We start from the raw sequence: 13,755 nt of genomic DNA on the forward strand, positions 1-13,755 counted from the left end.
TATAATATATCGTCGTACCTATCTCTTTCTAATATAGCTATTACGTCCGTTAAGGCTTATAATAAAGGACGCAGTTTCTCGTAAATACTAATAGCTAATAGCCTAGCCCGTTACTTCTATCTCGATTATTATCTAGGTAAGCCGTTCCTCTTATATATCGGTAAGTTTCCGCTATAACTGTCGCGACTTCGTAATTATTATACGACCTTTAATTCTGCTACCTAGCGTACTATAGTGGACGCTAAATGCAGTCGCAGTCGCTCGAATCGACTTATACATACCTTTATTATATACTGCGATAGCAGCTGTTAAATTCTGCTTATTTACTTTACCCATATTGCGTGGTGTTGTTGAATGCGACAAGAATAACAAAAAAAAGTTGGCGCAGAAAAAAGTGATGTTTTTGGTGACCGATGTTTTTGACGGTCTGCGGAGTTACTTGTAGTCCATTTCCATCCACTATCTTCTCGTCCCGCGATTTGGCTGCATGACCAGTCCAAAACCCCATGTGGTCTTCTCTCAAAGTCTCGAGACTTCTACTATTCGTGTAGGGTCTATGTATTTTGGCTCTTACTGGTGAAAACGTCCTATTTGTGGTTGCATTCTTTATGATAAACCACAACTAACGACTAAGCTCAATATTCTGGCAGGTCGTGCATTTTTAACAAACACCAAGCACTTTTGTATAGTCAACGAGGTAGACTGACCTCGTCGTTCCTCCGACCAGTATACAACATAGACTTCCATTGCTGCAGTTGCTCAGTATCTACTCAGCCACATTGAGGCTATGTCTTCATAGTAAGATTGACGCGATCTTCACAGCGCTAAACTATGGTGGACAAATAGCTGACTGTTGATCATCCTGTTCGGCCCCCCATCCTGTGGATCAATCACTCACAAGCTCAATACCACAGGTCTGGAACTACGCGCGCAGCCTTTGGGGGCCAACCTGCCAGCATCACGATGAGAAGTTTCAGTTTCGGCTGTGACGCTTGTGCCTACAGGTTAACTACTTGCAGACATACTGCTAGTCATGCTGCATCTGACTTCTTGACAATCCACGTTCCTTCTGACGATGACTGAACTCCTCTTCATCTCTGATGCACTGCTGTATTGACTGATGGTCGAAGTCCGGTTATTGTCTGCGTGCGCTGTTCTTGCTAACGTGCCGACATGGATCCGATATCCATCACTGCGGCATGTGTCGGTTTATTGAGCGGCTTGACTGCAATATCGACCAAGATTCGAAACCTCACAGTTGATGCGAAGAACAGGAACAAAGAGGTTCTGGCCCTCCATAGCGAACTCGACTCATTTCAGCGAAGTCTGGGCTTGTTCTACGGCAGTGGTCAAGCAGACCGATATCCAGAGCACCTTTGCGCCGACCTAGAAAAGATTATCCGAGGAAGCAGGTATGTCGTCGAAGAGATCGACGGCCTGTTAGAGAAGGTCGCTGGTACTGGTCTTACCCAGCAGCTACAATGGTCAATATCCATACGAGATGAGGTATCAAGATTGCACCGCAACCTCGAAGGGCACAAATCAGCAATCACGATCGCCATCGCAGCTACGTCGATGTCGATGACGAGGGGGATCAAGAGTGATACGTCAAGTATTAGAAGCAAGGCAGCTCGAATACCTCAAATCCAACAACAACTAGCAGCATTTCTGGAAGCGCTTCAGATTGAACCTCTTGACGATGACGGGGTGTCCGAGGCTACACAGCTTGGCGTAGTCATGCAGCGGTTTCTGGAAGAGACATATTCGGGGAGTGTCAACGGCAGTGTTGTGAGAAGGAACACATTTAGGAGTCAGACCAATGCACCCTCGGTCTTCAACAACCTTTATGAAGAGCAACAGCCACTGGTGGATGTCACCTTTATCGAGAAATCTTTCCATAAACATACTGATATCCTTCGGGCAAAGAGCCCTGACGCACTCCCTGAGATACCCTCCAGTGCAACTCTTACCGCACCCTTGTCACACGACGAGTATCTTACATCTCTCACCAAGTCCTTTAGCGACAGCACACTTGTTAGCAGTACCTTATCCCAGCCTATTCAAAACCAGCACGACTCATGGAAAGAACTGAGCTTTCCTCTACGGCACCCACATACACAAGACTCCGGAACCGAGACAAAGGTCGCGCGCCGTAAACGCCTCCGCTCCTGGATCCAAGCCTCCAAAAACCCACCCATCAAAACCAATCCGCCTAAACCAGCTCCGCCCGAAACAACCACTCACATCTCAGAAGCACTACTACGTGAAATAGCCTCCCTCCTAGCCACAGACCCCCGCGGTTTCAAAAAAGACCCAACATACGACGAATACCAGCGCGAAGCCCAAGACCTCTACGAAAACACTCTCCTCAAGGCGTCTCTAGCCGCCAGCGACCAAGTCCAAGTAACAACAACCCTCTTTGAAGAAGCTGTGTCGCTTCACAACTCCGGTCGCATCGCCCTCGCCACATCAAAAGCAAAAAGCCTGGCTGAGAACGGCCATACTGCTTCACAAATCATGTACGCGCTCGCTCTGCGCTATGGCAGGGGGTGCCGATGCGACCCGAAGCAGGCCCTTGCGTATTTGTACAGTGCTGCTCGAGTAGCTATCACTCTTGCATTGAACAAGTCAAAGTCAGAGACAGGGCCGCACTATTTCGCAGACAACGCAGCGGGCCTCGACGAGTTGGGCCTGGCGCTATTCGAGATTGCTGAAACTTTTCGATATACGTGGGCTGAGCCGGTGAGTGCGGGGGATGCTCGGATCTTTTATCAGGCGGCGGCGAAACTAGGGGATGTCAGGGCTATGCGGGAGCTGGCCTGGTGTTTTATTGAAGGCATAGGAGGAGAGATTTCGAAATATGCGGCTGCGCAGGTGTTACGAGTGGCATCGGCTCAGGGACATGAACGACCGATTGACGGCTGGATATGGAAGGAGAAGTACAACAATGATTGATAGGGTTGCCGAGTTCGGAATATTATGGTTCGATTACTTAGGATAAGCGACAGCTCATCATCTCTATTCACTCCCATCGTGACTGGCGCGGACTTTGGGAAGCCTGGAAACTTGATGAGGCGAGTTGAGGCAGGGCGGCATCCCAGCATAACTGTAGAAAAGGGCAATATGGTATGCTAACATACCCGCAACTGTGGTGAGATGTGCATACATAGTGTGGTTTCCAACTATAACTTTCTTACACAAGCGTTGTAGAGTTGGTCCAACTGCAAATGAGCCCTACGGTCATGTTTCTGCCTGAACGCAGAAACGCGGAGACGATCAATCGAACCACGCCCCGAACATCAAAAGTGTTCGGTCAATCTGGTGAAGGGTCTCGTGAATTTGGTGTGATTCGCATACCTTTGGCAGAACCCTTTCGAATTCTAAGCCATGGCGAATGTAGATTGTAGCGGATCAGATCACCACGCAGCTTGTCGCTTTCTCCTTCTTGAATCCCGAGAGAACGTTCTTGTTGGCCTGTCTTGCAATGAAGGACATCGAAGCAAAGACTGCGACCACGGAGAATTTGAATTGAGCCGTACATTGAGAAACAGCTAGTCGACGGAGTACTAGGACTGGGTGACGATTCCATAAGATTCTCTGTACTGAGATGCGAACCAGGTTTCCATCAGTGTGTCCAAGTTCACAATGGGGACACATGCATGTTGTCTCCATCGAGCTGTTAGTGCAGATGGTGAAGGTAGCGAAATTCCCATCCGGTTCGAGTTCAGAGCCAAAGCGATTCAAAGTGACGAGCTTGGCAGACCTTTCGGAGGAGTTTGTTGAGCGGATTCGTATCAGTAGATTAACATGCGCGAGGGAGATAGAAGTCGACATCGAGTTATCTGCAATATAGTGAAGGCGCAAGAATCTCCTCACCAGATTATTGCGACACGAGAAGGGGATGCTATTGAAGTTTGTGAAAGTTCATCATCACATCCATTTGTCTATAAGTACAATAAAATTCTTTTTGAAACAGCGAATTCTTGAATGAGATGTTCACTTGCTGCTGTATTTCGCTTTGCCAACAGAAAATGGAACATATCGGTACTTGATCATATGCTGTATTTGCCGTCGCACTACACGATTGTCAGCAAAATTTCCGAACCTTCGCAGAGGATGCTTACTCGTCAGTGCGAAAAGTACAAGCCAATACATAACAAGCACAGGCCAGAAAACTGGTAAATCGAAGACGGAGAACCAGCTGCAGATGAAGCTGATCAGAACAGCTCTCGTAGCAGCATGCCAGAATTTGAATTCTGGTAATCTTCGAACAAAAGGCCTGAACTCTTGATCCTGCTTGGTCGGCAGACTGCTCTCTCCGTCTTCTAGTCCTTCGTCCTGTGTGAGGCTAGGGTCGAATTTCGGTTGTAAAAATGCAAGGAAGAGGTTTAGGAGGTAAATTCCTAGGCAGTAGGCGACAATATACCAGCCCTGTGCGAACACTATTCGTAAAAAGAAACAGATGAGTAAGACGACAGTCCCAACCCAACGATAGGTCACGTATGGTGTGGATTTGTCGAGGTAGGCTTGGTATGTCTGTGAATCTCATTAGTCGTCGACAGATACATCGCTTCAAATAACGTACTCGCAGGAACCTGTTCGACTGCGTGCTGATCGCATCGAAAGGGGTCGTATCTGGCTCTGGGCCATCCATAGCGAGCGGTAAATTAGTCGAAATGTAAGGTTTGCGCATTCAAGGAGAGGTAGAGTTTTGGGAATGTATCGACTTGACGCAGTATGGCTTGAGGATATTCGGCGAACGTTGTGGGTGAATTAGTCAATCAGGTGCAGCGTTGAATGTTGTGAAATGTTATCGCCTTTATTGGTGAAGCCACAGTTTTCTCGAGGGCAGGCAATCGCAATCTGGCGAGTCCGAAAGGAGTAACCGCAGCCGTTGGAGCCTCAGGTTTCCAGGCACAATTATTGGGGGCAAGTGCGGCGAGTGCTGTCCAGCATGCGCCGAGGTCGAGCAAGCTGTGCTGGAGAAGTGACTGCTTTGATTGTGCATATGCGAAGTAAATACTGAAAGTCTGTACTTCTTGCATGTTGGACTCATAGCAACAACATGAATATATTCAGGGCAATATCACGGCCAACGAGTCATGTCTGCCGTGGCTTTACGCAACCTACGCTGCCTCGAGTCGTGCGCAGTCTATCAACACAGAAATCGTATGAGAACATATTGATCGAGGACAGCCAGAAGCCAGGTGTCGCTTTGAGTAGGGTCTAGTCGTATATCGATGGCTGGTGCTGATCCAAGTAGTCAGATTGAACAGACCAAAGGCTCTCAATGCGCTCTCGAGTGCTCTCTTCGTGGAACTCAATGAAGCCCTTAAAGAATGCGAGGAAGACTCTGAAATCGGCGCAATCGTCTTGACCGGCAGCGACAAAGCATTCGCAGCAGGTGCAGATATCAAAGAGATGGCATCCCTGACATTTGCTGAGGCCTACTCCAAGAACTTCATTGCCTCGTGGTCCTTCATGTCCTCGTTAAGAACACCAGTCATAGCTGCCGTGTCTGGCCACGCTCTAGGCGGCGGTTGTGAGCTGGCAATGATGTGCGATATTATCTATGCCACTAAGACAGCGAACTTTGGGCAGCCTGAGATCAAGTTGGGCACGATACCCGGCGCAGGTGGTTCACAGAGATTGACCAAGGCCATTGGCAAGAGCAAGGCCATGGAGCTGATACTTACTGGCAATAACTACTCGGGTGAGCAGGCCGAGAAGGATGGTCTTGTTGCCAAAGCCGTGGAGGGCGGAAACAAGGAAGTCGTTGACCAGGCTCTAGCCACTGCTGCCAAGATCGCGAGCTATTCACGTGTTGCCGTTGTGGCGGCCAAGGAAGTCGTTAACAAGTCACAGGATCTAGGTATTCGAGAAGGCGTTGAGTACGAGAGAAGAATATTCCATGCACTTTTTGGCAGCCAGGATCAAAAAATAGGCATGAAGGCCTTCGCTGAAAAGAAAAAGGCCGAGTGGTCACATTTATAGATAAAGATAAGTAGGATACTTTACCCTTACTGCCTCAGCCTATTGATTTGGTTGATCCAGTATTGACGGTACGTGCCATGCTCCGCACGAATAGTCAACGCTCCTGTTCCTGCTCTACGTGAACTTTTATCCGTGAATGTCTCGACATTGAGACCTCATCACTAACGCCTTGCTATACACTGACGACAACACGTATAGTGGATCCTACCACCACTCTTGACTTTCATGTCTCCAAACCAAAGCTGTTCGCATCACCATGAATGCCGAAAAACTGGAACCAATCTTCCACATTCAAGGTTGTAGGCACAATTGGTGCGCCAGTGCTGCTGTTGCTCCATCTATCCTGGTCAATGTCTCCGCCTGTCATGTCCATACTAGCACCCATCATTCCGTTCAACCCTGGCGGCCAGGAGCCATTGATGTGCTGATGATTGGGCCCCATCTGTTGCACAAGCGAAGGTGACTGGTGCCCAGCTGCATTTGTGATCGAGGGATCCAAGGACGAGTTTTGCAAGCGAGGATCTACAACGGCATGATTCAAGGTGGGTGACGAGAAGTTGATCGTGGCAGGATCGATGGAGCCGTCTGGGAAGAGCTGGTCTGGTTGAAAATTTTCCCAGAGTTGTTGAGAGATTGGTGGGCTATTGCGTGTGACGAGGAAAAGATCTGGTGGAGTTGCAGGGCCGAACCCATTGAACGGACTGTTTGCTCTTGTGCCTATCCTTGAGTGCATCCTAGATCCTCCGCGCGACTTGGTGATTGGCAAAAAGTGGTCGTTCTGCAATGGTGGTGAACCGAGCAAGTTGATATTCTGGTTGGTCTGGTGTTGATTCAGCTCCCTTGAAGGCGTAAGTGCAGGTGTTTGCGGTCTCGATCGCTCGTAAGACACTTGGGGTGCTGGAGGCCCGACCGAAAAGGCAAGGTCGATGTCGTCAAATTTACGCTTGTTTGATGGAGGTGGAGGTAAAGGTGTGACGGATTGCGAGTGACTGACGTTGTTACTGGTGCTGGTCTGGTTGTTTGAATCGCGGTTCTTCTGCGCTCGCGGTGCCTTACGTCCTGTTGCCTTTTGCAACCGTTCCGACATCACTTTATTCCCCAAGATAGACTCGAACAAAGTGTGCACCATCTTTGCCACAAGCCATACCTTACTGACCTCTTTCAAAGCATTCATGCAAACGTTGATCCTTTCCTGGCTAGCACTAACGACAGAGGCGACAGACGATCGCATTTGATAGACATGCATGATGAGGGCGGAGAACAAGCTATACACGATGAAAGCAGGTGTATACTTGATCTGATTATGCTGTAGAAGGTTTTCGATGATTGAGGTGATCATGCCGGCAGCTTGGAAAGCGATCGTCCTTGATGGATAAGCCATGTCGATATAGTCGTGATTCTGGTTGGAAGTAGCGGGCGGCATGTGAGCTCGATGAAGGAGGCAAAGAGTCGTACTTCATGTGTTAGTATCATCCCAACCAAAAGCGAACGCACTTACTAGTAGTTCGAGTGAAGCAGGGCCGACCAGAAGTGGTGTCGTGACCTCTCCCAATAGACTTCTCGTGGACAATTCTGCAGCCAATCTGCAAGAGCCATGTCACTATGCGTAAGGTCTATCGCATTTGTTCTTCTTGATTTCGAAGCGACTGAATATTGCTGTGATAATACTAGGCCCATGATTTCGCACAGCTTCACATATTGCAAGAAGAATTGCACGTGGATGGTATCTGGTGCATACTCGTTGTTCATATCGCCTTCGTCCTCAATGAAGTCCTCTTCGGAAACCATCTCTACATCGGTATCGTCTGTATTGATGGAGACTGGTCTGCCCAGTGCCACAGCGACAGAGCGGTCACGGGTGAACAGAGTCCACCAAACGCGCTTCCAAAGCCTTTTGTCAGTGCGACTGAGCTGAGAAGCCTCGACACTACGGTGCATGCCGGAGCCTTGAGCAACGACGATAGCCACTCTCGTCCAGTAGAAGACGTTCTTAGTGACATCTTCTGGACCTTCCCAGTACCAACCCATTAGAATCAGAGCTTGTACAATAGTGATCCTGTCATCTTCATAGTTGGCATCGTACAGAGCTTTGGCACGTTTGTAAAAGGTCATCGCGGCAGGTGTGGTCGAACCGCTAGCGTCCATGAGTTGAGGGTTTGTACAGACTCGTGACCCGGCGAGCAGGATGGCTTGTATCAACAAGAGTGAAGGTGGGTTCTTGGGATCCTTGTAGCGTTTCATGAAGCGAGTTCGACTAATAATGGGCACCACAGGGGCAACCCATTTGAAATAGGACTCAATAAGTTCATCACAGAGATTGCGAGGAGGAAGCAGGAAAGCACCTCGTTGCTGCAAGATGTCGATCTCGATTTGATCTGGTTCCGTAAGTCGAGCTCTGGCACCTCTTATGTTCTCTGGTAAGGGGTAATGGACGACATCAGTAGTGCCGTGCCGGTCATGGACGAGCAAAGATAGATTCGAGGATTCTCCAAGATATGCAACTCTGCCGGCTTCCTTGATTGGGGCTCGAGCAAACTTCGGCTTCATAAACTGTGCCATCACCCCTTGACTAGAATTCTGGTGGGTGGCAGTAGCCTCGACTTGCTGAGAAGAGGGTAAGCCATCTGGACCAGGGGGTGGAATGGTTGGCTTCGAATTTTGTCGAACTAGTCGAGGATCTGAAGGTGTTGGTGGTTGTTGGGGTTCACTCGTCTCACTGTATTCGTAAATGTTATGCTTGGCACACAGAAGGTGGTTAACAGACCTTGCGGCATCATCTTTGATCTTTGAAGCATTTGTTCGTTTCCGCTTAGGAACCGGAATCCGGCATTCTATCGAGAAAGCAACACAGTTTGTGCATGGCACACTTGGATGTTGTTAGCCATCGTACTTGATCGATCTTGATACACCTACCCGAGTGAAGCAGCGTCACATCGGACCTGAAGATATTGGTGTCAGTTGAGGACTATGAGTCCGGTGATATGAATGTATACCTTGCGAGAATGGCACGTTTCTGTAAGAGTAAATTGTCAGCGACGAGGCTCATACAGGCTTTGGACAACGCGATCACTATCAATAACCACCTCTGTAGCGGCACTAGGTATTTGCTGATGGATTTCGAGGTATTGCCAGATTTCATCCAACACAACCGAGGATCTCGGCATTTTGGTGAAAGTAATAATTGTGGATGTGAACAGTATATATTGCGAATGTTTTCGTAATCGACGGAACTTGTCTTCCTTATAGCACGAATATCTGAGTAATCTTGGTCGTTTACTCGCGACAAATGCAATCCGGACAGGCACGAGGGCAGAGGTAGATTTCAGGATCTGGCTTACCACACGCTCTAGATGCACGTTGCCTGAGCGCAATCAGTATATACACCTTTCACATCCGCGAATTGGCTTCCTACCTTCGAAAACTGGGGTTTCCAGGTTGATTCAGTGCCGCCGCTGCACTTGATGGCGACTGCGCACTGTCCGCATCTTGAGACGGAGACTGCTGAGGTTGAAGAGGAGTAGCACTCGACTGCGCGTCCATGAATTCCAGCTCTAGGCGGCGAGGGGTCGTAGCATGTACAATGAGGACGGCGACATTTACAGTTTGTCCTTAATGTGCTTGAATTGGACCAGCGAAGAGCTCGACGAGAAGCATGAACGAGGAATCATAGACTTGCGCGTGCCTGCGCAGTTTCCCCAGGAGTAGAACATCGTGGGCCGCTGTTAGTGCCTGGCTCGGGTACAAATTCCATCAAGGTTGGAGAACCCTGCAGCTGCGAAAGTCTCACTTCCTGTCGTTTTTCGAGGCCATGTGACAGAGCCACGATTTGGTATTGTGACCTGCTGTTTATGTCTGGTTACCTTGCAAGCATGTGAATCAGTATTGTGGAAGTTGACCCAGTAGAACAACAGCCATGTCAACGATCGAGTTAGTTGTATGATTATTATGTGTTCGTCTACATATTTATATGTTCCTGTTTGGCATTTACCCCGGAGTTTTCCAATCATGCCTCGGCTCAAACGCCTTGAATTCTCGTCAAATCGTTACAGGTACTCGAACAGGAAGCACAAGCAAAGTCGTGAAGGTCTTGCATCTCACATGCTGTGGCCAGACCTAGTCCAACCTCTCATTCTCGGGAGCAGGGGACGACGATGCTGTGCTCCATTCTTCTTTCTCTTCTGCGGCTGTAACAGTCGCAGGAGTTTTCTTGGGGTTTGCGAAGAAATCGTCAGTCTTCAAGCCGCGCACCTCTTTAGCACGAACTTCGTTCATACGCCTGCCATTACTTCTCTGTTCGCGTATCATCTCTCGTACGGGTACCATCGCCGCGTCCCTGCATGACTCTTTGATATCGCTGCCGGACATACCATCCATGACCCTGGCAACGTATGGCAGATCCAAGTTCGCATGATCCACCTTGGTATCCTTCAGCATCAATTTGAGTATTTTTAACCTTTGCGAGGCATTGGGGAGGTGTATCGGAAATTTTTTAGGCATTCGTCTTAATATCGCGTCGTCAATGTCATTGATTCTGTTGGTTGCTCCTAGCACTAGTATTCGCTGTGCCTGTCCAGACCCGTCTGCTGACTTGAGACCATCCCACCATGTCATGAATTCTGCTTTTACCATACCGCTTGCTTCGTGCTCGCCGCTATGTCTTGTACCCAGGACTGCGTCTATCTCGTCGATGAAGATGATTGCTGGTTGGAGCTTCCGTGCTAACGAGAAGACTGCATTGACCAGTTTGTTAGAATCGCCGAACCATTTTTCCGTTAAGGTGGAGATGTGCAGGTTGATGAAACATGCGCCGGATTCGTGCGCCAGTGCTTTGCAAATCATCGTCTTCCCGCATCCTGGTGGACCGTACAGTAATACCCCGGACGGCGCCGCAAGTAATGAGGAGGAATGCGTGTAGAGTTCGGGCATGGTGAGAGGGTAGATGACCGATTCTTTCAGCTCTTCTATTATGTTTGATAATCCTCCAATGTCGTCGAACCCCACTGGTATGTCTTCTGGGAAGACCAAATCTTGAAGGATGACCTGCTCGTACTGGTTCAACTTCAGCTCCTCCCTTTGGGGTCGAGCATACGGATCAGGTTCGGCGGCTTCGTACGATGGCGGGCCGTCCAGTCGCTTCAAAATTGCTGCTGACTCTAGACGTGCGCGCTCCTGGTCAGGGTCTGAATTGATCTGTTTGAGAAGATAGCGAATGAGGACATATCCAGCCAGTGTCTGGCAGGGTCAGCACACGTAGCACAGTTGTATCAGCGTCGGACATACTGCGCCTGATGCCAGGAGCACTTCTCGCACCGCCCGAGTTACAGACCCTCTATCTGGTGCCATGACCGCCATTACCACCTTCGCGCCCAAGTACTAATGTGAAAGGAAGGATGTGAGAAAGCCAAAGGCATGTGTTTGATATGCGACTGACGTGCTGCTCGATTTTCGTTGCCGACTTTTAAGTGTTCAGCACTCTCTGAAACATGCAACTTTGGTCACGAAACGTGTCAGATGTTGGTCTATGTGTTTGGAGCAACTGCCAGCTTTAACGCGTATCCAAGTGGTCGAAACGGCCAGTTGTATTTGCTTAGATCAAGCCTGCCAATGACTCGGCAATCTCAGGCAGACGCTAGCTGAATCTGGTTGTTGACAAAACTCCCAATATGGGAACTGCTTCTCTGCAGTGTCTACACTCTACTGTTCTTACAGACTACAACAAGTACAAATCGAGAGCTTGATACGTCGATTCCAAGATGCCTGGTATTTCCGCATTGCTCGATTACGAGACGGAGGAACCTACATCCAATTTCGTTGACGAAAATTCGCTCATTTCGTCAGTATCGGAAGATACTCTGGCATCGCTTCCACAAACCAAGCCTGCCGTCGCGAAATCGCGAAAGCGCAAATGCGTTACGATTCCCAAGAAACCTCGCGCAAAGGCCGCACCAAAAGCCGAGAAGAAGACTACCACAAAGTCAGCTGGCGCGAAGCGAAAGGCCGCCGAAATCGACGCGGTCGAAGATGAGGACAGTGAGCTCGTCGAACCTGCAGTTCCGCAGCCAAAAAAGAAGCCAACCAGGAAGAAGACAGTCGCGGTGAACAGGGATGATGACAGTGAAGTTGCTGAGAACCATGCGCCCCAGGCAAGTAAAGCTCTCAAGGAGAAGGATGCCAATATAAAACCTGTAAAGGCTAGAGGAAACAAGAAAACCAGCGTTCAAAACACCGACGAGACTGAAGAGGAGGTTGTGCAGGTCCGGTCTGATTTTGCACAAACGAAATTGACCAAACCACTACCAAAGCCGGTATCTGGACTGAAGTCGAAGCCAGCGACGAAGCGGCCAGTCAGCTCAGCACCAGAAGTAACCGAAGTTGTTTCAGACGAAGATGCTGAGGAAAACGCCGAGCCTGTTGAGCAACAGCCACCTAAGAAGAAGACGCGGACCGAGATTCGACCTCGACAGGAACATAGTTATTGTCGACGAGCTGGCAGTGTCTCAGACACAGAACGAGGTGATCCAATGCTGCGAAGAAAGCTTGGTGACATGACCAGGAAGTACGAAAGCATTGATCTGAAATATCGAAGCTTAAAAGACGTGGCCGTCACGGAAGCCAATGCTAACGTCGAGAAGCTGCGCAAGCAGTGCGAAGCTATTACCGAAGCATCAGACAGACTGATCGCCTCGCTCAAGAAGCAACTAGCACAACAAACACTCCTAGTTCAGGAATCCAGAAAGCAGAAGCAAGAATCCCGGACACAAGAGGCTGAGACCAGCAAGCTCAGGACGGAGAACAATAGTCTTTCGGCTGAGCTGTCAGCAGCAAAGATAGAGCTCAAGTCGCTCCAAGCTAAACTCGCAACTGCACGAGCCACTCCAGTGCCAGCTGAGACCAAGCAACAACCTACCAACGCGAAGACAGCCGTGGCAACAAGGATACCGATCTCATCTCAGGCTCAGCACGCCAAAGAGGCACAACTACAGCTCAAGATTGACTTGTATGGCGATTTGACAGGATTGATTGTGCAAAGCGTCAAGCAATCTGAAGAAGGCGATACATATGATTGTCTCCAGACAGGCAGAAACGGTAGTAAGTACTTTTCGAATCCTCCTTACAAACAGACCGCTAACACGTAGTAGCCTTACACTTCAAGCTGTTCGTCGATCGAGAGAACGCAAAGACTGCCGGTTTTGAACAAACAGAATTTCTCTACTCACCACAACTCGACACGAACCGCGATCGAGAGCTCTTGGAGATAATGCCTGACTACCTCACCGAAGACATTACGTTTGTGCGAGATGTTGCAGAAAAGTTTTATGCTCGAGTTGTTAGGACTTTGACGGAGAAGCCTGAGCCTATGGAAGAAGAGGCAGTTTGAGTATACATGAGAAGCGCAGCTCAGACGGTCTGGCGAGAACGATGAGATGACTTGACAATAACGATGTGGCGCAATTTGATACAAGGGAGTTCTTGGTATACGTGTCGAGCACAGGTATCGACTGAGAGTGAGATTTCGAATTCTCTGATCTTCATGCAGGCATTCATGGGGGTCGACGCGTCTCGGACGTGTTCGAGTCATCAGTCCGAGGTGCGGGGTAGACTATGCATCTAGATAGCCCTATCGCCGTCTCGACTACATCCCTACCTGCTACAGAGCAGTCCTATCCTTCAACTCTTGTTATCGTCGAGCTTTCAGATACTTTGTTTCTGTGATTTCGTGATCTTTGCTAACCATCGTGCCAGTATATCAACTGACCATTG

The 13,755-nt window shown here is 49.0% G+C and overlaps 6 protein-coding genes across 6 annotated transcripts; 3 read left to right on the forward strand and 3 right to left on the reverse strand.

Annotated features, from left to right (window-relative positions):
• Positions 1-1,173: 1,173 nt before the first annotated feature.
• Positions 1,174-2,955, forward strand: LTR64_001211 (uncharacterized protein; the record flags this gene model as incomplete). Its single annotated transcript, XM_064895592.1, has 1 exon — positions 1,174-2,955. The coding sequence occupies one exon, from the start codon at positions 1,174-1,176 to the stop codon at positions 2,953-2,955; it is 1,782 nt and encodes a 593-aa protein (XP_064758279.1).
• Positions 2,956-3,996: 1,041 nt separating this feature from the next.
• RER1 (retention in endoplasmic reticulum protein 1) lies at positions 3,997-4,654 on the reverse strand (the record flags this gene model as incomplete). The annotated part of the gene is made up of 3 exons (XM_064895593.1): positions 3,997-4,076; positions 4,125-4,536; positions 4,586-4,654. The coding sequence occupies 3 exons, from the start codon at positions 4,652-4,654 to the stop codon at positions 3,997-3,999; spliced, it is 561 nt and encodes a 186-aa protein (XP_064758280.1).
• A 411-nt stretch (positions 4,655-5,065) lies between these two features.
• LTR64_001213 (uncharacterized protein) lies at positions 5,066-5,994 on the forward strand (the record flags this gene model as incomplete). Its single annotated transcript, XM_064895594.1, has 2 exons — positions 5,066-5,169; positions 5,268-5,994. The coding sequence occupies 2 exons, from the start codon at positions 5,066-5,068 to the stop codon at positions 5,992-5,994; spliced, it is 831 nt and encodes a 276-aa protein (XP_064758281.1).
• Positions 5,995-6,217: 223 nt separating this feature from the next.
• Positions 6,218-9,158, reverse strand: CTF1 (Transcriptional activator of fatty acid utilization; the record flags this gene model as incomplete). Its single annotated transcript, XM_064895595.1, has 4 exons — positions 6,218-7,448; positions 7,493-8,825; positions 8,908-8,933; positions 9,043-9,158. The coding sequence occupies 4 exons, from the start codon at positions 9,156-9,158 to the stop codon at positions 6,218-6,220; spliced, it is 2,706 nt and encodes a 901-aa protein (XP_064758282.1).
• Positions 9,159-10,107: 949 nt separating this feature from the next.
• MSP1 (mitochondrial dynamin GTPase Msp1) lies at positions 10,108-11,346 on the reverse strand (the record flags this gene model as incomplete). Its single annotated transcript, XM_064895596.1, has 2 exons — positions 10,108-11,226; positions 11,275-11,346. 2 exons carry the CDS (start codon positions 11,344-11,346, stop codon positions 10,108-10,110), a joined length of 1,191 nt encoding a protein of 396 aa, XP_064758283.1.
• A 401-nt stretch (positions 11,347-11,747) lies between these two features.
• On the forward strand, positions 11,748-13,372 carry LTR64_001216 (uncharacterized protein; the record flags this gene model as incomplete). Its single annotated transcript, XM_064895597.1, has 2 exons — positions 11,748-13,083; positions 13,134-13,372. The coding sequence occupies 2 exons, from the start codon at positions 11,748-11,750 to the stop codon at positions 13,370-13,372; spliced, it is 1,575 nt and encodes a 524-aa protein (XP_064758284.1).
• Between the last annotated feature and the right edge of the window lie 383 nt (positions 13,373-13,755).

Source organism: Lithohypha guttulata (genome assembly GCF_036872675.1).
Source record: "Lithohypha guttulata strain CCFEE 5908 chromosome Unknown scaffold_1, whole genome shotgun sequence".
Lineage (NCBI taxonomy): Eukaryota > Fungi > Ascomycota > Eurotiomycetes > Chaetothyriales > Trichomeriaceae > Lithohypha > Lithohypha guttulata.